Source organism: Syngnathus scovelli, chromosome 10, assembly GCF_024217435.2.
Source record: "Syngnathus scovelli strain Florida chromosome 10, RoL_Ssco_1.2, whole genome shotgun sequence".
Taxonomy (NCBI): Eukaryota; Metazoa; Chordata; class Actinopteri; order Syngnathiformes; family Syngnathidae; genus Syngnathus; species Syngnathus scovelli.
The window spans coordinates 4,038,057-4,065,538 of record NC_090856.1 but is presented as its reverse complement, the minus strand read 5'-3'; the positions used below and the strand labels follow the sequence as shown (position 1 = coordinate 4,065,538).

The following is a 27,482-nucleotide window of genomic DNA, read 5'->3' as shown; positions in this document are numbered from 1 at the left end:
TTTGTGGCCATCAATCATCACTTGGATTCACTCTGTGTGGAAACATCCAGGGATTGTCCTGAGTTCCTATAAGAGCTCGACATGGAACTGCCCTCAACTGACCACCACTCTTTTTTTGCAGGTGAATGAACGATCTCTCCGTAAGCACGGAATTAATTTTGATTGATTTTGTTCTGCTTTTCAGGTTGCTGAAAATGAAGTGGACACTGGTGCTGCTTCTTGGTGGGTACTCGAACAGTTGTGATGTGTTGACCTCACATAGAAATAACCTTAGCACAAGATTAGCATGGATTAGCATAACTTTTTTTGCTGTCACGTTCCTATCAGGTGGATCCCTAGCAGGGGTCAGCTCGGGCTGGACGTATCACTACTCCAACATCACCATGACGTGGACCCAGGCCCGAGAGTGGTGCCAGACGTACTACACGGACATGGTGGTGGTCCAGAACCAGGACGAGAACGCCGCTTTGGTCTCTTTTTTGCCGAACAAGAACAGCAGCCCGTATTATTGGCTAGGGATCACCAGACTGCAGAAGGACGGGAATTGGATCTGGATTGGGAATAACAGCACGTGGGTCGGCGAGGAGTCGTGGGCTGAGAACGAGCCTAACAACAACCGAAGCTGGCCCGTTTGCGTGGAGCTCTACGTCAACGCCCGAGCCAATCGAGGGAAATGGAACGATGAGAAGTGCAAACAAAGGAAATATGCGGTGTGCTATCAAGGTCATTTGAGTTACGGAATCTCAGTCAGAATGGAGCAGAGTACCCCATAATTAATCATGATTGTTTTTTATCACGACGTATTTTATTTTATTTCATTATGTTCCATGACAGCTCAATGTAATGCGACTATATGTGGAAGAGGAAGATGCCAGGAGACTGTCAATAACGTCACCTGCATGTATGAGCAGGAAGAAGAAGATGCCTGCCAAACAGGTAAGCCACTTTTTTAGCTTTCAAGGTCATCTGAAGTTTTCTACTTAATTCGCTGTTTAGTTTCTGCGCCCCCAGCCGTGGAATGCCCGCTTCTGTTTCACCCCAACGGATACCTCCGCTGTGGAGAAGGAAACCAAACAGTCAACTCCTCGTGTCAGGTCACATGTCACCCTGGCTTCCTGAGGATCGGATCGGGGGAAGTCACCTGCGGGTCGTCGCCCCGTTGGAGAGGCCCGAGGCCCATCTGTGCGGGTGAGCCGATCATTGTTATGATATATTTTAAATATTATTGTTGGCATAACGATTACTATCATTACTTCCTCAGGCTATAAATTTGTGTTGGTTGCCGTGACCTGCGGAGTCATCACATTTTGTTGCTGCTGCTGCATGTGTCTTAGTTGGATGAAAAGCAGGAAAGGTAAATTGGCATGCAACTTCAAGACAACACTTTGAATACACATTGTAATCATCATTTCAGGTCGACAAGAAGACGCGGCAAGACTGTCCAGTGAATTAGAAGAATGAAGAATAACTTGTCGTATAATTACTTCAATTCGTGCTGAATTAGTTATAGTGCTTACTTGCTGTTTAATCCTGCACAGACAGAAATTTGTAATCCCTGCAATCGTGCTTTTTACACCTACAGAAAGCTATTTGTTCATTTTATGTGTATTATACATTTACCTGTTTGCATTTTATGTTAGCATTTGGTAGCTTTACTAAGGAAAAGCTAATTGCTTGTTTTCAATACACATAAAAAAATACTCATAATCCGGAATAGTCAATGCAATCGTCACTCAATATTCAGACTGTTTTGCTCGAGGGTGTGACACCAAGTGAGAAGAATTTGATCTGATTGGCACAAATGTACTAAATTGTTCTGTTGGAGTGGTGCGCTTCCTGTCTGCCAGGAAATGCACATTAAAGAGTGTTGAAGAGGACTGAAAGTTCAGCGACGACTCGTGACTAACACAGTTTCAGGTCAAAGAAGAAATGATGTGTATCACCATAGGTGACAATGTGACAGGAAGCATGATTATAATTCACTGGGGATAGGAACTAGGCAAAAAAAAAAAGTAATTGATACCCCCTTTAAAATGTTCAACAAATTTAGGAGCCATATTGAAGGGTGTAACTGGCATAAATTAGCAACTAGAAGCAGCAGGGCAGATTTAAAGCACACTGCCGCCCTCTAGTGGCAAGCATTGGGACATGTATATAATAATAATCCAAATACTACTTTTCTATTAGTCGCGTCTTTAGCAACATCTAGTGGCATCTTAGAGCGTTATAGTAAAAGCCCAAAAAGCATAAATAGGTAAGCTTTTCATCCAGCAGCTTATAGACTTAAAAAATAATGCAATTGGTGAATTATTAAATATAAGGAGCTTCACCGTAACTTAACATTTGGCATGAAAATACCATGTAAATGGCCGATGACAACGGATCTTCAGCACAGCGTATTCATCCGTGCTGGCATTGCAACAGCATGAAGCCAATTATTGCACTTAAAAAGGATGTGTGTGTGTGTGCGTGTGTGTGTGTGGCCTGCTTCTTGGCACGGACGCCGCAATAAATAACCGGACCGCTGACAGGAAACTGTCAACTACCTTGAGCATAATAACGAGGTTATCGCCACAAGCTGTGACCGTATGATCGCAACTCGAGTGTTGTTCCCAAACCCGTCACCATCACCGCATGGCAACCGCAGGAAGGGAGGTGACCACCTTGGCTCTCCTCTTTTATATTTGGATTTGGCTCCCATCCCGTAATCTAATTCAAGGCATTCACAAATTCGCCTATTTTGAAATTTAGCAGAACTTGAAAAACTCACCTATTCGCTGTTTTGTGCATAATTTGTGTAACAAGGTGGTGCCTGAAGACCAAAAGTTTGGAGAACCCCTACCCTAGTTAAAAACACAAAGCGGCATCATGATACTTGAGTTCCAGACGCCGGGAACCCACGTAGACACAAAAGAGGGGCCCCACTGCACACTCTACTGCACACTTGTTTGGCTCTCTTGGCAGAAGCACAGCACGCTGACAGACACTTAGATTGTTCCTGACCATTGACTTGCGCTCTCTGATCGCCGAGATCTCGTTTCATAGCGGGGGAAACACGAGACGGGTTCCAGGAGAGGGTTCACGGCGAGGGCAAGGAAGCCAGGGGTCTTCCTATCTCCCGGGTCACGGGGAATTGGACGGGGAATGGTAGACCAGGGTAGGACAGAAAAAGGCAGGACTGGATTGGGTGGAACAGGACAGGACAAGAAAGTTGTAAAGTTGGAGTCTGACTAGAAAACGGCGTCCTTCAGTTTCACTGCACATCCCGCACTATGCCGCAGCCATTATTTATTGAACATTTAAAAATGAGCACAAGAATAAATACACATTCAAACAGTCCTTCGCATCCGTTGTAATCTCGTAATGAGGCGTTCAAGCATTCTAGAGAGGGTGGATGGTCAAAATGTCCGACAGAGCTGAGGTCCTCACATTTGCGCACCTGTTTGTCTTCTGCCCCATTTTCTGCTGAGTCCGGACACGATGAAGATCGTCCCTCAGGAGGTGAAGTAAGAGTCCTGCATGGAGTAGAGGCAGTCGATGGGGGAGAGGAGGGACGAGGTGTCCACCAGAGACAAGCAGTCGCCGTCCACCACGTCGCCGTATATCGCATTCAAACCTGGACAAGAAAACGTTTTTTAATTTGAAGAATAGAAATTGGGAGTCTTGATTTATACCGTAGGGGTGCATGTGATCTCCTGGCATCTGAGGAGGGGTCAGGCCTTGTCCGAAGGGGTCCATGTCAAAGTCTTGCTGATCCACCCTTGTGAATCCCATCTGCTGCTGCTGGATGTGAGAGTAGGAAGAGCCCAGATGTTCCAGCTGGGATGTAGGCAAGCCATTGGGGGGCGCTGTGGAGCAACGGGGAAATTTCACAATGGAGAAATTTGTAATTTGTCAGTCGTTGCGGAATACCTTTGTGATGTGATGGCTCTTCTTGCTCCTCCTGAGTCGGCTGCTCATGTTCTTGCTGCTGTTGCCTCCTGGCCAGTTTCTTCATCTAAATAAAAAAAAAAAAGGATTTATTCGATGATGAAGACATCTTTCAGTGCTTTAGGAGTGAACCACACGAGTCCACTTTGTGAGGAAATATGAAGTTTCATCGCCGTGCACTGACATGTCATCGGGTTCCTCTATGAGGAGATAATCGGGCTGATTTCACCTTTGGCAGACGGCACCGTGCTGAAAGAGATTTTCTTATTTTGTGTGTGTGTGTGTGTGTGTTACCTTGGCTCTTTGGTTCTGGAACCAGACTTGCACAACCCGGACAGTAAGGCCAGTGTCTGCTGCCAAGGTCTCCCGTACCTTTAATTTCATAAAATAATGATTTTAAAAGGAGAGGGAAAAACAACTCAAGTCGTGTCAAGGTTATACAAGATGGAACAAAAGTCCAACTTTTAAACAAACGGAAGAATCGGGACTTTACCTTTCGGCACGGCTTGGATGAAACCTCAAAGGAAGCTTTGAAGAGTCGTCTTTGCTGGGTGGTCAAAATTGTGCGAGGTCTTTTAGGACGTTTACTTTCTTGCTCGTTGGATCGGACTCGTCTGCTTGTGACCCTCCTTGAGTTGTCTTCCACCACCTCGTCTTCCACGTCACTTTTATCTAAATAAATATTCAAGCATTCCATTATGGAGTCCTTGAAAAAATTAGCGGTCCTGGAAGGGGTTCCTTGAAGAACCTTACTGAACATCTGAAAGACAATCATGAGCTCCCACCTGTGTCAGATGAAGTCGGGCTGGCCACTCGCTGGTGGTAGTCTTCCCTGGCGCACACAAGCCGGCCCTCCCTGACTACGCAGAGATCTCCGGTCCTCAGCGGGACGGAGCACACGCTGCAGGTGAAGCACCGAAGGTGGAAGACGACGGGCCCGGCGCGCAGCACCAGGTCCGAGGGGGAGATGTTCTCGGCACAGCCCCCGCAGCGCACCGCAAACAGCCTGGTGAGAAGGAAAGAAACGTGACAAAGCAGTTTATAAAAAACATATCAATGTAATTAAATATAATTAAATAGAATTAAACTCCCCTTAGCTCTTCTGTACGGCACTGATATTAGTTGTTCTTCGCAGAAGATGAAGAAAATTGTCTGGTTACATGTTTTGCTGCACCATTTATATCCAATACACTGCTTAAAGTATTAGAGCACTGGAGCATGGACTCTATTTAGCTTTAGCATTAAGCTAATGTATTGAAAAACTAAGCTAGGTGGTTGTTTTGAACACAAGTGATGTAATTGTAGCACAAAAACTGTTCAGCAAATAAGTTCCCAGGGAATGTTGCTGAGTTGTCTGTCACTCGGAAAGCCTCCCAGCCTCTAACCGTCTCACTGACTTGATCCCCGGTTCCTCCTCCATCTCCTCCTCCCACTCCAGCCGCTCAGACGCATACCCCCAGCATGACGGGTGTGCGTCTTAGCGCCTGGCAACCGGGAGCGGCCTGGGCTTAGCCACACCGTGACACGGTTGCCGTGGCTCCGGCTGCCATGTCGGCGGCCGGGCCCCCGGGGAGCGTCCAGAAAAGGCTCACGGCGGGCCATGGCTCCAGGCGGAGGGGGGGAATCAGAAATCCCGACGGGAGAGACTGGGCCGCCGATCCTTGGAATTATCCGTGGAATTATCCCCGAGTCTGCTCAACCAGGGTGGGACAAAGACAGAGCCCCCCCTCTCCCTCCCCAAACACTCAAGCAGCGGGGCTATTGTCCCGCCACTGGCACCGACCCATCTTGGGGCTGTCATGCCAGATGATGCGTCATCATTCTGGAGTGGACATGAGAAACTGACAGCTCTTTACACTTCACTGTAAAGTCCTTTCACATATTGCGCTGGTGGTCTCGAACGTAACCACAATGGGGTACAATTTTGGGACAATTTGTTTGATGGCGGGCTTTCCTTTTGTAAAATATATAAATAATATATATTCATTTAAATGTGGTGCAATTGTACAACACTGCAAATGACAATCACAAAACTTACGAGTTATCTAACAACGGCTATATCACGATTTTCAACAAGCAAAGGTGCCGCTACATCCTTGTCAGAAGGTCGACATCCTTTTACATTCCTCTGACTCTTGCTGAGCGGTTGCCGGGGGAAACAATGAAGCCTCCTCAGGGTCAAGTAAGGTCCCATGTGGGTCGTCTGCCCCGAGGCCGCGGTGGCGTGCACTTTAATTTGGTCGGCATGCCGCTCGCTCGCATTCCTGAACGTTGGGGATCAATGAAGTCGGCTGAAAAAATGCTTGGAATGTTTCTATGACGCGACGACGCAATTAACATACTCAAATTGGATATGGTGGAAGACAAGACTCATAAAACTGGTCCAATGAGAGCCAATGCTGGTTATTTATACCCAGCATTTAAATTACCAACATTTTCCAAGAATAAAAGTGACTACAGTCACACTTTGATTAATTATCTAGCCAAAGGAAAATTTAAAAAATTTTGCTAAAAAGCCCCAAAAAGTTTTATATCGATTACCATGCACACAAGCTGTAATGTTGCCCATGCAAAAAACACGAGCTTAGATTGGTGCGCTCTAGTGGACACGTACAGAAGCGGATCCGGTTTCTGGATCAGGTGAAGCAGGACTCTGTGTTTGTCAGATACAGATCTTGAGGGTCAAGGACACTGCCAGTCATGTGACCGATATGACCAGCGTGCCATCCAAGCTCAAATTAATTCTTGGCAGTTTTTGCATTTGATTTCTGTAATATAAAATAAATACTGAGTCTGTGGGTGAGGCAAGAGGCGTGGTGGAGGGGTCAGTATACGTGGACGGGAGACTTGAAATCTCAGAGGCGGAGCTTTGGCAGGAGGACTCCCGCTAATTGGTCAGGTCAGATATTTCACGGTTGGCTGGGTGTCGTCCCGTAGCGTCACACAGGGGCCGCGGCGAGAGCGGCCTTCCAGATGCCACGACGCTTCCGATGCCAGAAGCTCGTGACGGTCGCTGTCCGCCAAAATAAGTTCATGTAAGAATATGACATTCGCTAGGTGGCTCAGTTGGATGAGGAGAAGGTGATTAGGAAGGAGTATGAAGATAGGTGATGGGAGGTTCGGATGGAGAGAGGGAGGGAGGGAGGGGGTTACCTCTTTACCATATGTTGGCCCCCAGCTTGTCATTACCGGGCCAATGGACCTTGCGATTTTAACACATTTTGACAACGTGCCATTTGAGCTACACTCCTGCTTGTTTGTGTGTGTGTGTGCGTTTGTATCACACCTCTCACCCTCAGTCACCTTGTTCAAGTTTTGTGGAGGTCAATTTGAAAAAAAAAAAAGACGCACAAAGTTTTCACATGGAAACACATGTAAGTCAAAATGTCCTGAGAATCACACAATTTCCTGTAATGGAATATTTACAGTCACCTGTGTATTATGATTTTATTTTGGTGAGTGTGTCCTACACGTGAAAATGATCGGAGTGACTTACTTCGCATAGTCCCGCTTGCAGTAGAGTCGCTTCTCCCGCACGAAGCACGAGTCCCGCAGCGCGTCCCCGCACGCCGAGCAGCGCGCACACGCCTCATGCCGGAGGCCACCCGCCACCCGCAGCAGGAACTTGTCCGAGATCGGCCTGCGGCAGCCCGCGCACACCGGCCTGCGCTGCATGTCTGCGAGGCAACACGCACGGAATTATATATATACTGGAAATCAAACGACGTGGATCATGCGTATAAACTTGATGGGCGCCACGTGACACGATTTTTGATTATCAAATGAAAAATGAACAGTGGGAGAGAAATTACACGCAAATGGTTAATTCCAGTATCGTAATGTTATTATTGTATAACTTGTTTTTACTCACTTATTTATTATAATCTCATTAATTTAAAAAGTGCAGTTGTTGAATAATAGGTTGATACATAATTGACAGATGAATGAACTCATGGAGTTTTTATACAGTTTACAATACTTACGCAAATCCTATGAACATTTTTTTGGTAAAGATTTTGTGCATTATTTTCTTTTTAAAAAACATTTCTTTATATAAAGAGCAAAAAGTATTCTTCGAAATACATAAAATATTCATAGCAAAAAGTATTATGCAAATAAAATTAATCATTCAGACTCACATTTTACGTAGGTCATTTTTCTGTGATGATTTTATTTAATACAGGTTGTATTTATTTAATTATAAAACGGTAATTTCATTCAAATGACAGAAAAATAGCTTCTCAGTCAAATATTAACATTTTTAATATACGTATAAACTTTGAGAAACCTTTAGATACATTTTAGAAATACAGTATGTATTAATATTTGATCTTATAAAACATGCATATATATTATTATATGCATTTAGAGAACGTGTATTTTCAATAGTTCTTCCAATTTAAGCAAATATTTGCCAAATATACTCAATAGTCACATAGAAATTAATTTCTTGCCACCATTGGTTGCACGTGAACATTTTCACCAATCACAAGATTTAGTGATTTAAATACGTACAGGATGTGATGTCCTTACCTTTTGAAAGTGAGCTTGCAAAAATGCTGATCGTGGTATTGAGGGTCTTCTCAGAGCATCTCCAAGTGGATGGACGTGCAGGTGGCGTTTAATAGTTAAGTGCCCAAAAGTTTCTCCTCCTTGGAAATTCTTCTTGTCGTTCCCACTCTTTGGACTTTCTATCAAGTATTCTGACAGCAGGGAGAGATAAAGAGAAAGGCAGAGAGAAAGAGAGCGAGAGAGAGAGAGAGAGAGACTTGCACCACGTGCACACACTCACGCACAAACATACACCATCTGACCCCGCCCCCCCCTAAATATCCCCAAAATAACTTACTTTTTATTTCTTCACAAAAAACTAAAATTTCATTCGAAAACTATCCAAAAATGTGCTGTTACGGATAGAGGAACGTAATCAAACCAGATAAATAGATAAAGCTATGATTTCAGACTGTTCCTGAAGGCAACAATAATAAAATTAGCTCTACAGCCCCACCTGGCGGTCAAGAATGGAACTAATTTTAAAACGTAGACATGCCACCAATTTATATTTAGTGCATCCACAGGACATATTGTAGACATGACAAATAGAGTGTTGTATGTATTTCTTAATAACTTTATTCTGTAAGAATACTCATATGTTTTAAGAAATTCATTTTTCTCTTTTTTTACTTAAAATTTTACTTTATACATTTACTCTATGAATAAAATCTGATTCCTTTTCAAATGCACTGGAATTCTTTCGAAACGGACACCTGCAATAATCTATTTACAAAAAAAAAACATGACGCTTGTACTCAGTCCTCTCTGCAGCCTTGAAATCCCGTTTTGGATTTAATTACACCGTTGTTTTATTAATTGTTATAAAATATTCAACTTTGCAATTGCAACGTCCTTTCCTCCCTCACTCCATCTTCATATTGCTGATAAGGGCTATTTACAAGAGGGGATGTTTGACTGGGGTCATGTGATCTGATGCGGCGCTTCCAGCATCTCCATGAGGAAGGTGTCGATGGGCGTGTCTCCGATGAGTTTGAAGAAGAAAAGGTGCTCCAAGCACTTGAGGCCGATGGAGCGCAACGCGGGCAGACGCAGCAGCAACTTGGCAAACCTGAAACACCAGAACAACACACACATGATGCATTTTATTATGAACACTTAGGTTCATGTATAACCATTCATTAGGATAAAATAATCCCACAAAATCTGATTAAGTAACGCAAATATTTGCTTACATAAGAGGAAGTTTGCTAAACATCAGAAATGGTAATTCTCACCTTCCAGGCTGGTCCGGGTATTTGTGTTTAGTGTAAGACTCCAGAGAGGCGTATACTTTTTCCCTCAATGCCTCCACCTCCGTTGGGTTGGACAAACCTTTTGCATCTGAATCAAAAAACCCAACATTAGCAACAGCCCTGGTCAATAGCAATTTTGAGTTTTATTATTTATTATTACATTCCTCATATTCTATTTATTTGTTATTATTCTATTCACTAAAAACATTTAAAATGAAAATCTAGTTTCGTACGTTCTCAACTCTTCAGTGATACTCAAAGTGTAGGGCTCCCTCTAGTGGCAGAGGAAAGAAACACTTGTTTTATTTATTTTTACATTTTAATCCACTCAAAAATATCCATTATTTTAATTAAATGTTAATAATAAATGACAGCATAATTCCAGATAGCTATCTACGGTTGTATTTACTAAGGACCGGTAAAAAAAAAAAAAGCACTGACCTGGGTTGAACAGGACAATGGCTCGCAAGCAGCCTAGCTCCGTTTTATCCATCTGCATATCCTTCATTTTGGACACCAGCTCTGTCAGGACTCTGCAATAATATCAAATTGACGCCCTTCATCAACTAAAGGAATCGATTTTTGGTCTTGATTTTAAGCTTTGCTCCCAACCTGTCAAAGATGGAGCCCACCCCAGCGCTGTGGGCACTGCTTCTATGGACGTGGAGGCCCGTGGCCAGTAAGATTCCATCTTTCACCGTCACCGACCGATGAGAGAAGGACGCGATGAGCAGCTCGTTCCAGCCTGTAAGGAGCAAAAAAAAAAAAAAAAAAAGATTGAGTTTCTCTTTCCATCATATTCCTCTTGCAGGCATATTTCCCACCAGCAGAGGTCAGTGTTTCTTCAGTTACAAAGGCACTGCTGGGATTTCTGGGCTATTTTGGTGTCACTGCTCCATTTAGCTAAATGGTTAATATGTCAAGTGACAGTTAAGGGACTTAAATAGATGGCCTGCCTGAGGATGACCGACAACCACCATGAGCAGCTTGTCAGTTAAAATCTGACGCACGATATGCAGGTTCTCAAATTGGGGTCCATTTTATGATGGTGATGCATCACATGCATTTGACATGCCATGCCTCGCAGCATTTCTAATTCTCTCACATGATTTTCTCATGACATATAGGTGAGGTGAGGCAGCTTCATCAAAATATTTGTGGTTTGGAAGCATATAACTCAGCGGAAAAATATCCAACTGCTTTTGCAAAGTGAACGTATGTACAGAATGGGACTTACCTGCTCGTAATAGGATGACCTGGTCATCTAAGGGGAGCTCTGAGAAGTGGGGAATCCTCTTGGCCCACTCCACTAACGTGAAGAGCTGCTTGTCTGCCGCTTGGCAGATGTTGGTGACGGGGTCGTTGGTCTACAGGCGGACAAACAGGGAGGTTGAGCAGGCATTCCAGAACAAAAGTCAAGACAACACAAAAAGTGTGCAGCAAAGCTCATTTTAGGATGCTTTCACACAACAGTAACGTTCTCTCGGGAGATTGCGAACGAGGTTTTGGCAAGTACGAAGTATCTTGGATCACATGGATAGGAATATCACAAGAACTTTCGCTCCAACATGAAGCAATCATTCCTCAGAGCTCATTTGGAAATCGAGACCAAGAGAAACAGGACAAGGAATGGAGTGTACCGATTGGACTCTTTGACCCCAGCAAAATTAATATATTCTCACTTTATATCCACTAGCCGGCTAGCTAGCTTGCTGTCATGTGTAACTATTATGCAAAATTCATTATTTTATGCAGTCATTTCAACATACTTTTTTTTGGTCACACATTTACACCGTCATATGCGGCAAATCCCCTACACCATTAGCGACTCCCACTTTTACTTACTAATACCAATTACTACTTTCTCTTTTGGCGCCACCTTGTGGCATTTGCACAAACCTTACAGTCGTGACTATGTTGGACGCTTACCGAGTTGCCGGGGCTGCCGTCCGAGTACGTCTCCGTCTTGGGCTCCACCGCCAGCTCAGCGTCTAGGATCTTGTCCACAGGCATCTCCTCATTAAAACTGCTAGTCGACTCCACCTCATTCTCCCCACGCTCTTTCCCACGCTGCCTCTCTTCCTGTACCGCTACAACATAAGCACACGCACGCACGCACGCACACACACACACACACACACACACACATTTATCTTTTTGCAGTCATTTACATAAGATACAAAAAAATGATTTAAATCAATATCTCTGCGGCCCGGTACCAAACAGACTTGGAACCGATGGTTGGGGATGATGTCTGCTGATTTCATTTCGCATGATCAATTTAAATGCGATTGGATACATCTGAACACAGCCACATCTCAGTTTATGGGGGTGTGCACACTTTCTGATCTGTTTTACTGTTACTTCCCCTGTTAGAATTGTTTTTTTTTAATTGAGATGGACAGATTTGGAAAATGTTGAAATGATCTTGGTGTGTATCATATTACTAAGATATGAAGAGGGGTGTGTAGACTTTTTATAAGCACGAGTAAAAATAATGTAATAATGCAAAATGATGTATTTCATGTGTTACATAATATACAGTACACTCGTTTGTTTCATGTTGTTGCGAATAATGATGTACCTTCTCTCTTCATGCCCATGGCCAGGCACTTCTGGTATCGACAATACTGACAGCGGTTCCGCTGGCGCTTGTCGATCAGGCACTCTTTACTATCCCGACAAGTGTAAGTGAGATCTTTGCGCACGGTCCTCTTGAAGAACCCTTTGCATCCCTCGCAGCTGTACACGCCATAGTGTTTCCCTGCGCACGTACGAAAGGAAAGGCGTCACCTTTAGCTGAAGGGAAGGAAGCTTCGTGGGGAGCGTCTGCCCTTGAGGTCACCTGAGGAACGGTCTCCGCAGATGGCGCAGATGTGCTTTGACATCCCCCCAGGGCTCGGGCACTGGTAGTTGATGCTCCCCAGGTTCTGCAGGCCCGGCGGAGGCTTGATGTCCTCCGAGCTGCTCACGCTGTTCATAGAGTTCATCTGAGGAGCACAAACGGAGAGAGGACGGTCGGTCAACTCCAGTCGAAGGACAGGAAGCGGAGGGGGGAAGTAAAAGTGGATGGTGTGAGGTGGTCTTGTGACATGTTCCTGTTTTTGTTGTTTTTTCCCTACTCGTTTTGTCTTCTGCCCACCCCTCCGCCGCCGCCGCCGCACCCTCGCAATTTCATTGTGAAAGTGTGTCACATGCCCGCTCAGTGGGAGAGCTGAGTGTTCTCTCCGAGGCTTGTCATGCAGGTTTCTTAATGTTTCGAAGTCTGGGAGAGGCACATGAGGCCAGTCACATGGTCGCTGAGTTGTCGTTCTTAAATAGAGGCAAAAGGAAGCGTGAATTGCTAGCGGAGAGGGTCGACTGAAAAATGTCGAGTAAAGCTTTTGGAAATATTTCTCCAAAATGTAAGCGACTCAGACAACACTTGAGTTTTGCGCCAAATGAATCGAAATAAGAACTGCAACGCTTCTCGCTCCAAATGTTTTCTTTATCACCATCTCGTCCTTTGACCCTCTTATGTTGACAAAAGCCGAGCAGATTTTTTTTTTGCTGTTTATGTGCAAACATCTGCATCCCAGCTGGAAACATTGACCTACAAATGCCCTCGTGTTTTATATATTTGATGCGTTGTGACATAAAGAACCCGCGTCTCCGTCACCTCAGGCTTTTCCTATCACTTATTTACAATCCTCGCTCTCCTCCGACGCTCGCCTAATGGCGGGCTCATCCCCAAACCTCTGCGGTGGTGACCTTCCGACTGAGACGAACATGCGTGGGATTCTTTCCCGTAAGCAGACACTTGTACTTTTAATGAGCATCCACATCGCTCCCCCCTTTTAGCAGCTAGTGCTTTTCGCCGCACTCATCCACAGATTTCACTCATAATTAATCTCACCCATCCATTTTTGATACAATATAAAGAAACATACAGCGGCGGGACTCAAGAGCCGACAGCCGTACAGTTCTCTAACTTCACTCCTATTCGAGAATTAACCTTGAAATATAAATAAAATAATAAAACATGTTTAAAAATTAACATACTGAGCCGGTTAAATGTGAAATCAAACAAGTTGGGATTTGACCTTTGGCATGAAGGAAATATAAGATATGTAAAGTGGGACATGTTTGCGGACGTTCAACAATTTTCTGTGGCTATTGAATATCCATTAGCTTGCTGTCATAGTCCATTAAAGGAGACAGGAGAATGGAAGGATAATTAACTTTTTTTCCATATGAGAGGTCATAAAAGCTCCAAAAAAAAAAACATATTTCATACATTTAATCCCTAACTACAACATAATATAGTTTTGTTAGCTTGTCTATGACGTTTTACATTGTTTGTTAGCATTAAGCTATTGACCAAAGCTATGTGGTTGTTTTAGATACTCTGTGTACTTGTCTTTTTTTTTTTAAACTTTATCTAGAAGTGGCAATAACCCTTTTAAGACTTTTTTTAAAAAACAATCTGCTGCTAGTTCTGAAGCGAGGAGCGTTCATTGCCACCAAACAGTACTTGCATCCATTTTAGCTCATAATCTGAAGGCCCATATATCTTTTGTCCTGAAACATTTCTGACACACCTTATATCCACACACAATTGTAACCTACATGTACTGGGGGGGAATTAAGTGCTGCGAACATTGAAAGCAAGCATGTATGGAGCGTGAAAAACGATTACAAAAGTGCACGATAGGACCACACAAAGGCTGGCGCCATAGAAGTAAATAGAGCATAAGAAAATACACAATCATAAAGGCTGTTTTTTTTCCTGTGCCTCTCTCTCTCTCTCTCTCTCTTGCTCGCTCGCTCTTTCGTGCAGTAACTCATTAAAGGGCTAATGGCAGGACTGCGTATAAGTCCGCTCACATGACAACAGACGCAGGGATGACCTCAAGGGCCACAAATTTAAAGGTCAGTCCCCGGTGAGCATGAGCTCCAGGAAGGCCCTGGTATGCGAGTCCAACACGCTGGCTCAAGCTACAACCTTCAAACGAATAAAAATAACCAAACCAGTTTGACACGTGAACCATGACATAAAAGGTCTACTCGATTCTATTCCTCGAGATAACATCTAATCACTTTCCCCTCACCTGCGGACTTCCGAGCGGTCCGAAGTTCAAGTTGGGCGTGGACGGCAGAGATGAGGTGATGACGGAGTAAGGTGAGGCCAAGCCGTTCATGTGCGAGCCCATGGATGACATGGGCGACGGCAGGTGCCTGGCGGTGCTGATAACCGACGGGTGGCCCACCATGCCGCCCATTGGCGCACCGTGGGGGTGGGAATGGGCCGTGCTCATTGGCCCGGTAGAATCTGCAAGAAGAAGGTGTGTCCCGTTAGGATGACAATGTGAATCAAAGTCACGTGCAATAAAAAAATAAGAAAATAAATAACCATGAATGAGCGTGAATGGATTACATATAAATTGTAAAAGTGCTGACTCATAACAGATTTGGACCCTGTGCCAACACGTTGAAGTAAGCTTAGCATCACTCGCTATTTGCTAACATGCGTTTGCGAACACATGGCTAAGCAGCATTAATGAATGTGCCACTAAGTACGAAGGAGATTTGTAGCTTTCGAAAGAGTATATTTTTCACACATTAACACAACATAAAATAAAGATAACAAAAGAAAAGCAACAAAGAAGTATATGGAAATCAAAATTTTTTTTACTGTAATTCTAAACACTAAATTATATTCACAATAACAGCGTTCCTGACTTTTGTGCCACAGTGCTGACCTTGCGTCGGAATCTATTGATGTGAACTGACAGGCTGGCATTTGCATAGATGACCTACTTAGGAAACGTGTCAGTCAACAGGACACACCGAGTGTAATTTCATGCATGTGCCGTAGCTTTGAGGCCGTTTGTTGTCACCGACGCGATTCATGTCGAGTATAAAGGTTGCCATGTGGGCTGCATACTTCTTTCAGGGCTGTGACTCAAATAAATTTTTTTTTTTATGTTACTAATGATGAGTGGTATAAATGTCATGCGGGTGTGACAGCATGCAATCTTCTTCAAATGACAGCAGTTTTTTAATTCGGATAGAGACCTCCTGTTATCCTCTCCCATCATCCAATGATTAATAATATGCTCATATTATGCAACAACAATGTTGAAGTGGTCCTCCTTAATTTGATTGATGTCAAACGATTGTGAAAGTGAGAAATCATCCAAGTGGTCATTCACTCCTGTGCTGGATGCTTAAGAACAGATGTTGCGCAACTTCCTGTTTAGCACAGAAGCTCTGTCCCCTGACTGACCGGCTCCCACATTCTCCGAGTATTCCATAAGTGATCCCCTCAAGGCAAATACTGTATGTATTACTACTTGCCTCTCTGAGATTGAACAGAACAGAAGCTAACAATGCAACAAAATGTAATTCAGCTTTTAATGCAAAAGGATGATGTAATAAACAGGCAGTCCTGTTTTCATTCTACGCCGTGACGCTTGTCTTTGTACGGATGACAAATTCTCACCAGGCCTTGTGAAGATGTACCGTAGTCTATTCTGGAAGTGTAAGAGTGCGAGAAATAGCACAGCGATATCGTGAGCTCTGCCAACAACTTGCCAACACGCTCTCACATCCATCATGTCGACCGCTCCGCAATGTATTTACAGATTTGACCAGTCGCTAACTGCAAGTTTTAGGTTTGAGGAAATGGGAGAGTCGCCTTCAGCAACAGAAGAGTGTGCGGAATAAAAGCAGTCCATCATTTTTTTGTCCTCAATTTCTTTCTGAGAACATTTTGATGAATTCTCTTGTTAGGTGACTTTTTAATCCCAATTTAAATTGAAGATCTCTGGCACCTAAACGTCAGCAAAAGTATCGTAGGTTAAGAGAAGCTAAAAGCTATATATCCTTAAATGAACTACGTCAAGGTGAAAGTTTTATCTCCTCCGTACAAACTAGCGTCTCACTCTCCGCTCGTCATCCACCGGGCATCTCACAAAAAGAGTATTGTCAGACATTGAAGACATCCACGTATCTTGTGAAACCATCCAGTCTAGATTTGTTCCATTGATTCTTGTCTGATGGACTCGGGCCAAGCCAATATGTCTCTGCGAGGACGCAAGCATCTATTTGAGAGCAAACATATGAGAGCGGCGAAGGCCACCCGGTGACTGCGAAGCAAAGGTCGACTCTTGCCAAACTCCTGAACCGTGTTCAAAAGAAGTCTAATTTGCGGGCCTCGCTTACACAAATCATCTTTTAAATCTATTAAGATCATATTTTATTTTATTGGAAAGAGATATATCTTAAAATGGCAGAATTGATTCAAACGTAGTATGTAAAAATGACAACAAAAAGGTCACGAACTGAGCCATATCGAATCGAATCGAATCATAATACCGCTGAGTCCAACTGAATCGTTCCGATTTCAAATCGAACCCTCCTCGAATCTTTATGCCCGCCGTGTATCAAAAACCGCATCAAATTTTTTTATGACCATAAGGAGTGATCATCTTTCAGACAAAATACGATTAACAATTCGATTCTGTGCAATTTGACAAATCTTTTGAATCAAAACAGATTTTCTAATTCAAATCTGTTTTTATCACAGCAAATATCCACGACACCCCTCTCGATGGGAAGCTCAACAGGTTGAACAAAACGAAAGTTTCTCCGCATTCCTCACTGTTAATTACACCGCTAAGTGGATGGAGCACTCCATCCGTGGTGTAATTCAATAAGCCCGCGGCCGACTAACTAATAATATCTCCTCTCCGTAGTACAGCGTGGGAGTGGGTCGAACCACGGAATGATGGCAACGCATCGAATCCAAAACAACACGTGCCTTTTAATAAAGACCGGATTAGCTCTTACGCAACTTCCATCTGTTCGATACCTGTTGTCTCGGCGACTCGGTTTGTTCGCGTCAAACTCGTCTGTCATCGAAGCAAAGGACAGAAAGCAGAAGGAAGCCTAAAGTAATCAGGCAGACAGTCTGCAGAGCTCATTACCTTGGGCGGACATGTCGTGTAATTACCAAGTCTCCGAAACGTGGAGGCCGCTGTGGAAACTACGCAGCTCACCCCCGCCACACGCGCAACATAAACATTCATTTCTTTGCTAAATGAGGTTGATGCCTGATCATTTGTGTCACTAAATCCTCTTATCCCTGGGTAAGTATGTGCAGCTCAGCAGGCCAGCTGTCAAGAAGGTGGGAGGCCGAAGAGGAGGGAGGCAGACAGCGTGAGAGGGACGGACAGATTGATGGATGGCGGGCGGGGGCAACGTCCCGCACGGAATCTGCTTTTTTTTTTTTTTTTTCTCCACCCAAAAGCTAACATGATCCTACTGGAACACACATGTAATCTCTCAGTCTGGCCAAGGATGGTCGACCACCAATTGAGAAGCCCCCTGTGGTGCGGAGATCGATAGACATGTTGAACAGATGGATGAATGTTGAGTACAGACAGAACATTTGCTTGATTAGTTCTTTTTTTTTTTTTTGTGGTATTTTGGGGGATTTAAAATATCTATAAAAAATTTAAGTTCGCTGAAACATGCTCACTGAATTTATCAGTTTTAAATTGATGTCTTATCAGTCGTCAGATGTTTAATTCATCAAAAAGTCAAACGTCGGCATCTGCCCGGCCGATAATTGGTCCATCTCGATTTAAAACGCTCAACGGCACTAAATTAAAGGATTTAAGTGCACCTTATAAAAAGAAAAATACGATTCTGTCGATTTGACAACTTCCCTGAGGGTACGCAACTAAAATTTTATATTTTCTGACCAAGCCACCATAAAATAATTTTCCTGGATATGACAGGAAAAAGGCACATCATTTCTCAACTATACCGTAAAAGAAACGAGTTGGTCCTCAAACCATGCGGCTGTAATAACACAAACAACTTGCACCAGTGAACTCCTTTGACCCCACAATTCTGCCCCGTGGTGAACTCTCGAGTGAACACACAAACTTTCCCTGAAAAGAAGATGAACGACCTCTGCTCTATTTTCAACAAAAGCCAACCCCTTTTCTGTTTCTGTTTAGTGCAATAATGGGAAAATTAAGTAGAAGTCCAACAACTACATAGAAAATCACCCCCCCTACCCGACTCCCAAATACACAAAGTAGGCAGACTTCAAAGTTTTTTTTTTTTTTTACACAGAGGCAGCGAGGATCGATGTGAAGGCCAGGGCTGACAGGACCGAGATAAAAACTTGATAAAAAGTTTAAAACACAAACAACGGCAAATCAGCTCACTTATAGACTGATCTGCCGAAGCAGTCTGGGAGATGATTTACGAGTCTAGAAAAAAAAAAAAAAAAAAAACACAATGATACTAAAATAAAATGGAACAACGGGGCACAGATGCCCGATAATTGTCCGAGTACAGTACGCGGGCAAACGAAGCTCGTGTCAACACCTCCCGACACATCTCTTCAAACACAGGAAGGAGGAGGAGGAAAGCAGAAAAGCAGAGCAAGCGTTGACGGAAGGATGCTGGCTGACGGACAGCAGATGCAAAAAAGCGAGGGAAAGCAGGATGGAGCGGGCCAATCGGAAGGGAAACGCGTTGAGAGACAAACAGATAGCCAAGGACGAAGCAACACGTGTTGGGGTAGGGGGAAAGGTTGAGGGGGGGTTCCCCTTTGAGGAGAAGGCTTCCCCCGTAATTGAGACCATGAGTAAACATTGAGACTGAGACGTCCATTCATTTTCTACCTGACACTTAACCTCACTTGCGGGCCAGCATCTTATTTTAATCAATTCAATATTGATGTATTTCATTATTAGAATGAAAAAGGTGCTGTAAAATCTGTGTATGATTTAGGCCCCGCCCCCAATAATAATTTGCTGGCATCCTTTATTATCACGGCGAATAATATGAACGAAGATTCAAAACATACTAATAAAGTTTTGAGGTACAGATTCAAAATGATTATTATTGTTGTGATTTAAGGTTTTTCAAAGTCATGTTTTCAAAAATTGTGGTAAACAGTGAACGTTTTCCCATGTAAAATTAATTTGGGATCTTTTTTTGAACAAAAAAAAAAGATTCAGCGGATATGAGTACAGTATATCTATTATTGTCTTGAAGTTTCGTTCCAGGCTAGATAAAAGAGAACTACAAAATCCAGTTTGTTGTGTAATCCGCAACGGAAAACCCAAAAGCAAAGAAGCAGCAGACATTATTTGTGTTGAGAGTTTCTACCCTGGGAAGATGAGTTTTTTTTTTAAAGAGCGTCCAGGGATTAGAGGTATTACCATAATGCATCCATTAGCGAGTCTAACTATGTGTGGGAAAAACCCAGAGCAAAAAAAAAAAGAAATATAAACACTCAAGTGACCCTGATCTGCTTTCTATTATTCCCTCCAAGGACGCAGCGAGTCAACTACTCACAGTGGCCGTAACCCAGCTCCCGCCCGGCGCCACATCCAGCTGCAGGTGATGCCGCAGGTTGCCACATGCCTTCGATTGCGAGCTGGCAGGACGCCAGTCGCCGTGCGCGGCGTCCGACTTGACTGATGCTGAGCTGACAAACTAACGATGAAGCGGAAACTCCGGATCCTTGCTACTTTTTAGGAATGGTCAGGAGGAGGAGGAGGCGGAAAGGGGGAGTGGTGCAAGAGCAAAAAAAGAGGTGGAGTCCATCAGTCCAGTTACAAGATTAGGCAGATTATCCTTCCCGGGAGATCAATCCCATAGGAACTCTTTGCTGTCCGACTGATGACACAAATCAGCTCTTTGGACGCCCACTTGTGTTTCTCTATACCTCCGGCAGTGGCTAAAACTGTGCAGGGACACCTGTTATAGTGCAGGGTGGCAAATGAGGGGGGCATTAAAGCGGGAATGGGGGGAATCACACTTAGCCTATAAGAGCTAGTTTCCAATTACAGCTTCTTAAAAGGGATCAGACATTAATACATGGAGGACAGCTTCCATAGCCAAAGGCTGTTAAGACAGGCGCCTTAATGTCCCCCCCGACCCCCCCTCAAAAAAAAAGATTCATATGACGCCTTACCAGGTGGTTGCGGGGCTTTCTATTAGCCCCAGGTAGCTTCCGTGCTAACAATTTTCCGAAGTTCCACTTGTTTACGCTGGTATGCGTAGGATAGTGGTGAAAATACTCCCTCTAGTGGTATGGGAAAGAATTACAGCTAAGTACAATTCAGTTGTATTTAACTTTTAAATAAGTTTCCATTTTCTCTTTAGGAAAAGTTTTTTTTCAACTTTTTTTTTTAGGGTGATACTTGTAACCACTACCCTGTGGCTTATTTGAAATGTATGACAAATGAGGTGTGAATTCTGAAAAAAAAAAGTGACAAGATGAGGCCCTCGGCTAAAGAATTTTCACCTCCGTCTTCTACCTTCCTCCAAACATCTGTAATTCTCTTTGATGTCATGAAGAAAAATGTTATGACATGGTCGGTTGCCCGTGTGCTTGTGGTTATTAATATGCGTTTGTCCTTAGCCTTAGCACAAACGTTTCTCATGTATAGCATTCCAGGAAGTCAGGAATTGTCTTGTTCGAATACTGGACAGTGGTCAAGTAAACAGAGCAAAGCGAAAAGCCAGATGCAAAACACAAGCCCAAAATATACCTTAAAGGCAAAGAAGAACAATGCATGGCAAAGCCTGGGGGAACTTAAATAAACTGCAAAACCCAGCAGGGGAATGCAGGTTTAGTCTGAACGTTGGTAAAAGGAAGTAAGGACATGGAAAAAAGTACAGCGGTGCTTTGTGATACGAGTTGAATTTGTTCAAATCATGCTTCCTCATTGCAATGAATGGTAATGCCACTAATCCGTTCAGCCTCCCAAAAAAACAACAACAAAAAGTATTTTTTTTTACAAGAAACACAACGATATAGTGTTGTATTTTAGAAAAACATACAATAATGACATATTAAATTGAACATTGTTAGCTTCATTTCACTTGTTAGCATTTAGCTAAAAACATTTTAAGGCAAACTTATATGTTTGTATTGAATATGCGTGTCATGTTCTGTAATTCACTTTGCTCGATTTGACGATAAACTTCAAATAAACCATTTGAAGCCTGTTTTTTTAAGAATCGTTCAATTCAATGCTAGCATGTAGCTCTCATATCTAGTTAAAAACTCAAATCTTTCGTATCTCCAGGCACCACCGTCTTTCTACACGACTATTCTGGAACAAACAGTTCTCAATTTTGGATTTAAGAAGTACTTTGAAAAGTTTGCGAGTACTTATTAATTCTAATCACCAGAGAATACAAGCTGTCCCTAGCAGAAGTGCACAGCTGCTTCTTTAACGCCTCCTGCCATCGTATCAAAAATTCACCTGATGCCCTTCCAGCCTTATAAATAAACATAAGCATGCTAAGCAAAGCCCTGTACATGCACCTTGAGCATCAAATGTTCATACGGCACTTGGATGAGGGCCACCAGCAGTAATCAGATCACCTCGCAGTCTGGCAAAAGAGACGCGAGAAGACCAGCAGGAGACACACAACATTCCAAGATTTAACAAACCCCAGCAGGAGAAACTCAAATCCTTCCTGTTACGATCAAATATTGTGGCGTATATAAACACAGTGAATTGACGCCAAGAGTTAAATTTGGCGTAGATTTCGACTTTAATAAAAATATTACGATTGGGGATTTTTCGATCCATAAAATGATTATTAAATTCCTATACAGGGGGGAGTTCTAAAACCCACAAGTCAATAGTGCACTCAAAACAAGCAAACACTCGGCGAGCCAGCCGGTGGAAGTTCGAGTTTGTGCGGATTGCATGCAGTTATTGCACAATTAATGAAGACATTTCAAAATGCACCTCACGAGCAAACACCGTTGCAACCTTTCCAAGGTCCTCTTGCTTGATTCAATCTGAAATTAAATCAAGGCTTTGACCTTCTTCGCTAATGACTAATTACTGACAATTAGCCCTGAGAATGACCTCACTGCGCCCCCTTCTTTTCCCTCAACTCTGTTCTCACAATAAGCACATGTGCCCACACACACGCACACACACACAATCCAGTCAAGCAGCCTTTTCCAGCAGCACACAACGACACACACTCAATACTAGCGCATGCATTGTGTGCTAATGCATTGGGGCTCAAGTAGCGAGAATCCTTGAGTAAACCTGCCAAGAACCACACCCTCTACCTGTGTGGTTTATTTATCTGTGGGGGGGGAGCTAAACTGCGTGCAGGGCTTGGCAGTCAGCGAGCAGGTTTTCAAAACGCACGGCAACGGCCGCATTCTTTCAGTCACATGACGGCGTGGCGGCCGCCGCCGGGTCACAGACGGTGAGCTATACGCTGGCAATGTTTGCAAGTCCGGACTCATAGTGTCGAGTCATTCGCGGTTGTTCACATCAAACAGGGCGATTGCTTTCTTCAGCCCGCCCTGAGATTCTTCCTCTTTTAGAGTTCTCCCTTTTCCCTGTCACCACTTCTTAAATAAGTTGTCAGCATCAAAGGCAGGAGGGGGGGGGGGGGCATCCAGGATCACTTCGACGAAAAGGGAATTATGAAGAAAAATAAAATGCTGAGAAAGAAGAGATGCTGCTTATTCTGCAGAATGAAGGGCGGGCCTTCGTCAAGCCTACTGGAACAGATCCGTGAGAAAAGGAGTAGACCTCTAAGCGATCAGAACACAAGACGCTTTTGTTTCATCCATGCTGCACGTGGTGACTTTAAGATTCATTTTGCAATTTAATCATCCGTCCAAGAAACAAATCACATTTATGGCCCTGGTGAAACATCAGTTAGACACAAGAAAGATACTTTCTAAGAGGTGATATTAATTCTGCAACCATTTTTAATTACAGGTCTTGTAAGATAAAGTTCCAGATAACTAATCATTCATTTTAAATGATTCTCCTGCTAAAATAACAATAATATAAATCAGACCAGGGTGTAAAAGACAAGTCTTCAACAACACACAAATCCAGAAAATTGCATTTTAAGCTGAAGATGAAACTAAAAATAATCGGGCCATTTGGGATGCCACAGGGCTGAAATATTCCATATCCGGTCTACTACTTACAAGTTGTCCCATCCAGATGTCTCTTGCGTCCCCCTTGGGGGCACACTGCTTATGGAAACAATTACCAGCCTCTGTGAGTGGTGTCGAGATTTTAGCGATAGCATACTGACGTTGTTTATGCTCAAAGGCCCATTTTGTGTTATTATTTAATGCTTTGCGATTATCTTTTGCTACACTCACTCGACTTTAAAAACAAAAAAAAAGCACTGCGGTAATTGATTGTTGGCTTTCGGACGACAACCGCTAAAGAAAACGCTAGGCCAAAAAAAAAAAGTTGAGATGCAAAGTATCCAAAGACATTATTTAGTATCATTTTTGCTTGATGGTGTGCGGTGAGATCTTTCGAATATAAATTATGTGCCTTGGCTCAGTAAAAGTTGGCAAACATTCACTCCTTAAATTTCAGAAACTATGTTAAAGAGCTAAAAGTTCTTGCCCGAGAAATGTGTGCCGTAAAATAGCTTTTACAGCCTCATACCTGGCGAGAGTTGAGAGAAACAAGAAAGTATAAAAAAAAAAGATGTTCATGCATAAAGAAAGCATCTAGTTTCATTCCTACGGCTGATCTCTATCCAAATGTCTATCATTGACTTCTACCAACACATTAGGATATTTAACATTTGAGTAAATATTTGAGAGAAAAACGCTTCCAGGCCATAAATATAAAACGGCCAAATGAAAAACCTGCCATGTGACATCTTGTTTTTGTGCCGCTGAGTAAACTAGACAGTGCATTAAATGACTGTAGGCATATTTTCTGAAAACACTTAATTTACATTTAAAAGTCTTGTAATGTACAAAAAAAATGGCTTATTCGAGTTGTGCGCAAAAGAATCGCTAATTAAGAAAATTTGATTGTATTTTCCTTTTAAGTCAATTTGAAATTTCTCTGCCTTGCAAAAGTGACAAGTAAACAAACGTTTATAAGACTAGACACTTTTTTTTTTTGCAGCACATGAGCCAGGAGACAACATCACATGATGATGGCGAAAACATACAGAATAATCAACTTGTTAAATCAGTGTACTGAACAGACAAAAGCCATTGGCCCACTGTGATCCACGTGTTGCCCAACTCCACAGGGCTGTAAAGCTGTCACATAAACAATTCTGCTAATAGAAGGGCAAAGGGGAAAACAAGAAAGCCATCAGCTGGTTCAAGGGCAAAGTCGTCGAGTCAGAGCAGGAGTGAAGCTTTACTTAGCAAAATGACATCACGCTGTCCGTGGGATGGATGCCCTCTAAAATGACCCGCGTTGTATAGAGGAGGGGGGGGTCTAGTGTGGGGGTCCCACTTTGTGCCACAAGTTTGTTTGTGTCAACCATTTCTGCTGTCTGTTTTCTGAAGCCTCTTCTGTGCTCCTCGCAGTAAATTAAATTTCAAACAGTTTAGCAGGGTCGTAAATTACATAAGAGCAATTAAAATGCCAACCTCTGACCTTGCCTGACCGCCACGATCACCTGACTTTATTTACAGCACAAAAATAATCGCTACTGGAGCAACCGGGGGACACTAGGACCGAGGCTGCATGCGCTGAAAGCCCCGGAGAGAGGACGCCATAGCCGGGAAGCACTCCTGCAGAAAACTGCTCTTCCTGTCTGTCTCTCGCTTTCTCCGCGACGGCTTTAAAAGTCGAATACGAGAAGGTGTACTTACTTAAATGCACATATGGATCATGGCTGTCCATAACGGTGTTGTCGTCGAGGTTTCCGAGGTGTCCTACAGCCAGCGGTGCTCGGCATCCCCGCACATTCCTCTCCCGGACCGGACTGAAAAGTGTGCGAGGCGGCTCTAGAGCCCGGGGGGCCCGGCCAGGGAGGAGGAGGAGGGGCCGCTCAAAAAGAGCACTTCTCCCAATGACAGCAGTGGTCCGTATCAAGCTTCAACAGGATCGGGACCCAACGCCTCTGCTGCTGCTCTGGTGGATCGGAGTGTTTTTTTTTTCACACAAAAACTTGCTGGCCTACTTTGCAATTAAATAGAAAAATGCTCCATCAAAGAATACCAAGAATTACAGAGCTCAAGACTGTCAGCTGAGAATCCGGGAAGGAAATGTTTACAAGCAAAGTTCAGCAGAACACATGATATATCTATTTACGATCGATCGATCTATCTATCTATCTATCTATCTATCTATCTATCTATCTATCTATCTATCTATCTATCTATCTATCTATCTATCTATCTATCTATCTATCTATCTATCTATCTATCTATCTATCTAACCAATTAAACTCAATTCAAAATATATAAATAATCAGGAAAAAAATCAACTATGACGATATGGTTGCACAATCTTTCATAACCGAGTGTGGCTGTGTTCATAAATAACCAATCACATTCAATCTTGTGTTCAATGGGAGTCTGCACCAATCACCACTGAAAATAATCATCATTTATCTCGTTACACGTGCGTCTTCAAATTCGGGAAACACATTATTTTCAAATGCTCCTGACTATTTGCATATTCAAGATGTTTATTTCAGCCATTCTTATGTTTACCTGTTGCTAGTGTGAGAGTGACTAAGAGTGGGTGGCGCCCCCCCCCCCCCCCCCCCCCACTCCCTCCCCCTGTGGAGCAGACCCCCTAACCTCCCACACACATATACACACACCCCTCTCTCCACAGAGCGGGGTCACGCAGGGGTGAAGCTCCCGGTACCTCCGAAGGTTATTCAGGAGTCAAGCCGCACTAAGCCATTCACTGACTTGAACCATGCGAGTGCGCCAGACGCTCCGTCAACGCCGGGGCCGCTGACCACTCAGCTGCCCCGCTAATGGGACCGCCACCCCCGGCTCCGCCGTCCTTGTAACAGCGACCCATAAAAGAGCTCAGGAGGATGCTAACCAAGATGAATGGCATTTTTTCTCTTCTCGGCTCATTCTGTGCTAATCAGAGCTTTTCATTTGTTATGGCCTCGCGCCAGCCCCTCCGCCGCGGCCTCCATTAGGGCCAAGATAACATATAAATTCATTAAAGTCAAAGAGGGACGTAAAGTGGTCATTTGTCAGACTGTTCTTTGTGTGGCCCTAATGGTGGCACATGGTTCAAGGCATTGAGATGATTGCGGGGGGGCTTTTTTGTTGTTGTTACGCCTTCCCTGAAACATTTCGAGTACAAGACGTGGGAGCTGACTGTTGTTAGAATTTTTGCATCTGGTACATAAACAACGGATTTCAACTAAGACTCCATTGGAATCATTTTGGAGGTTCTCCAGTGCATCCATCAACTTCGGCACACACAAACACACACACACAACATGGTCAATGAAGCAACCCTATGCACTAATCCCTTTGTATTCACGGCACCATTCCCACCAAACAATGTCTAATCCCAAACCTGGTGAGCCACCTGCTGCAAGTCAACCAAGCATCACCAAAAAAAGCCAACAAATAAAAGCATGTCTAAATAATACACTTCTTCCATCATTAGCATGGAGGTTGAAGCTGTTGTTGTCGTCACGGGAGAGGGCAACCTCCATCTGCCTGTGCTCTCATTAGCCTAGCTCCATTACATTTTATCAGAGGGGAACCCCCCCCCCCTCCACCTCTTGACTTCTTTGACAACCCCTCCTCCCGGTTCCATACATACTACGCCTGAGATGATAAGTGTTCTACCCTCTTTGTGTCGACCCGCATAAGACAATGCAACACAGCGCCGAGGAGCATCATCCATCTCAAAAGTCATCAATCTGGGACACAAAAGATGAAATGTAGTCTGATTTTTTTTTTTTTTTCCCCCC

General features: G+C 43.5%; 3 protein-coding genes across 6 annotated transcripts; 1 reads left to right on the top strand and 2 right to left on the bottom strand.

The window, feature by feature from the left end:
* The first annotated feature begins 23 nt into the window (after nt 1-23).
* On the top strand, nt 24-1,888 carry LOC125971408 (L-selectin-like). Of its 3 annotated transcripts, XM_049724642.1 has the most exons (7): nt 24-121; nt 185-222; nt 328-723; nt 835-936; nt 997-1,188; nt 1,262-1,354; nt 1,415-1,888. In XM_049724642.1, exons 2-7 carry the CDS (start codon nt 195-197, stop codon nt 1,459-1,461), a joined length of 858 nt encoding a protein of 285 aa, XP_049580599.1. In that variant the 5' UTR covers nt 24-121; nt 185-194; the 3' UTR covers nt 1,462-1,888. The 3 variants fall into 3 exon arrangements, with proteins under 3 accessions (XP_049580599.1, XP_049580598.1, XP_049580597.1); XM_049724641.1 differs by having other exon boundaries at nt 114-222; nt 1,012-1,188; XM_049724640.1 differs by having other exon boundaries at nt 114-222.
* Nucleotides 1,889-3,328: 1,440 nt separating this feature from the next.
* lmx1a (LIM homeobox transcription factor 1, alpha) lies at nt 3,329-7,605 on the bottom strand. The gene is made up of 7 exons (XM_049724638.1): nt 7,427-7,605; nt 4,716-4,936; nt 4,424-4,602; nt 4,225-4,302; nt 3,913-3,997; nt 3,675-3,848; nt 3,329-3,616 (listed from the first exon to the last, which is right to left on the bottom strand). Exons 1-7 carry the CDS (start codon nt 7,603-7,605, stop codon nt 3,495-3,497), a joined length of 1,038 nt encoding a protein of 345 aa, XP_049580595.1. The 3' UTR covers nt 3,329-3,494.
* Nucleotides 7,606-9,037: 1,432 nt separating this feature from the next.
* On the bottom strand, nt 9,038-25,665 carry rxrgb (retinoid X receptor, gamma b). 2 transcript variants are annotated; one of them, XM_049724454.1, is made up of 10 exons: nt 25,396-25,665; nt 14,828-15,048; nt 12,583-12,727; nt 12,322-12,501; nt 11,667-11,827; nt 10,975-11,104; nt 10,350-10,482; nt 10,179-10,270; nt 9,720-9,825; nt 9,038-9,553 (listed from the first exon to the last, which is right to left on the bottom strand). In XM_049724454.1, the coding sequence occupies exons 1-10, from the start codon at nt 25,424-25,426 to the stop codon at nt 9,406-9,408; spliced, it is 1,347 nt and encodes a 448-aa protein (XP_049580411.1). In that variant the 5' UTR covers nt 25,427-25,665; the 3' UTR covers nt 9,038-9,405. The 2 variants fall into 2 exon arrangements, with proteins under 2 accessions (XP_049580411.1, XP_049580404.1); XM_049724447.2 differs by lacking the exon at nt 25,396-25,665 and adding an exon at nt 20,103-20,268.
* Between the last annotated feature and the right edge of the window lie 1,817 nt (nt 25,666-27,482).

Excerpts from the sequence above, each read along its gene's own strand:
- lmx1a (XM_049724638.1), bottom strand. The coding sequence starts at position 7,605 with ATGCAGCGCAGGCCGGTGTGCGCGGGCTGCCGCAGGCCGATCTCGGAC. Across the intron at positions 4,937-7,426 it reads TGCAAGCGGGACTATGCGAA|GCTGTTTGCGGTGCGCTGCG; the intron begins GTAAGTCACTCC and ends CCTTCTCACCAG. Across the intron at positions 3,617-3,674 it reads AGATCACATGCACCCCTACG|GTTTGAATGCGATATACGGC; the intron begins GTATAAATCAAG and ends TTTCTTGTCCAG.
- LOC125971408 (XM_049724640.1), top strand. The coding sequence starts at position 126 with ATGAACGATCTCTCCGTAAGCACGGAATTAATTTTGATTGATTTTGTT. Across the intron at positions 724-834 it reads ATATGCGGTGTGCTATCAAG|CTCAATGTAATGCGACTATA; the intron begins GTCATTTGAGTT and ends GTTCCATGACAG. Across the intron at positions 1,355-1,414 it reads TTGGATGAAAAGCAGGAAAG|GTCGACAAGAAGACGCGGCA; the intron begins GTAAATTGGCAT and ends TCATCATTTCAG.
- rxrgb (XM_049724447.2), bottom strand. The coding sequence starts at position 20,169 with ATGTGGCAACCTGCGGCATCACCTGCAGCTGGATGTGGCGCCGGGCGG. Across the intron at positions 12,502-12,582 it reads CTGCGGAGACCGTTCCTCAG|GGAAACACTATGGCGTGTAC; the intron begins GTGACCTCAAGG and ends GTACGTGCGCAG. Across the intron at positions 10,483-10,974 it reads GGTCATCCTATTACGAGCAG|GCTGGAACGAGCTGCTCATC; the intron begins GTAAGTCCCATT and ends TGCTCCTTACAG.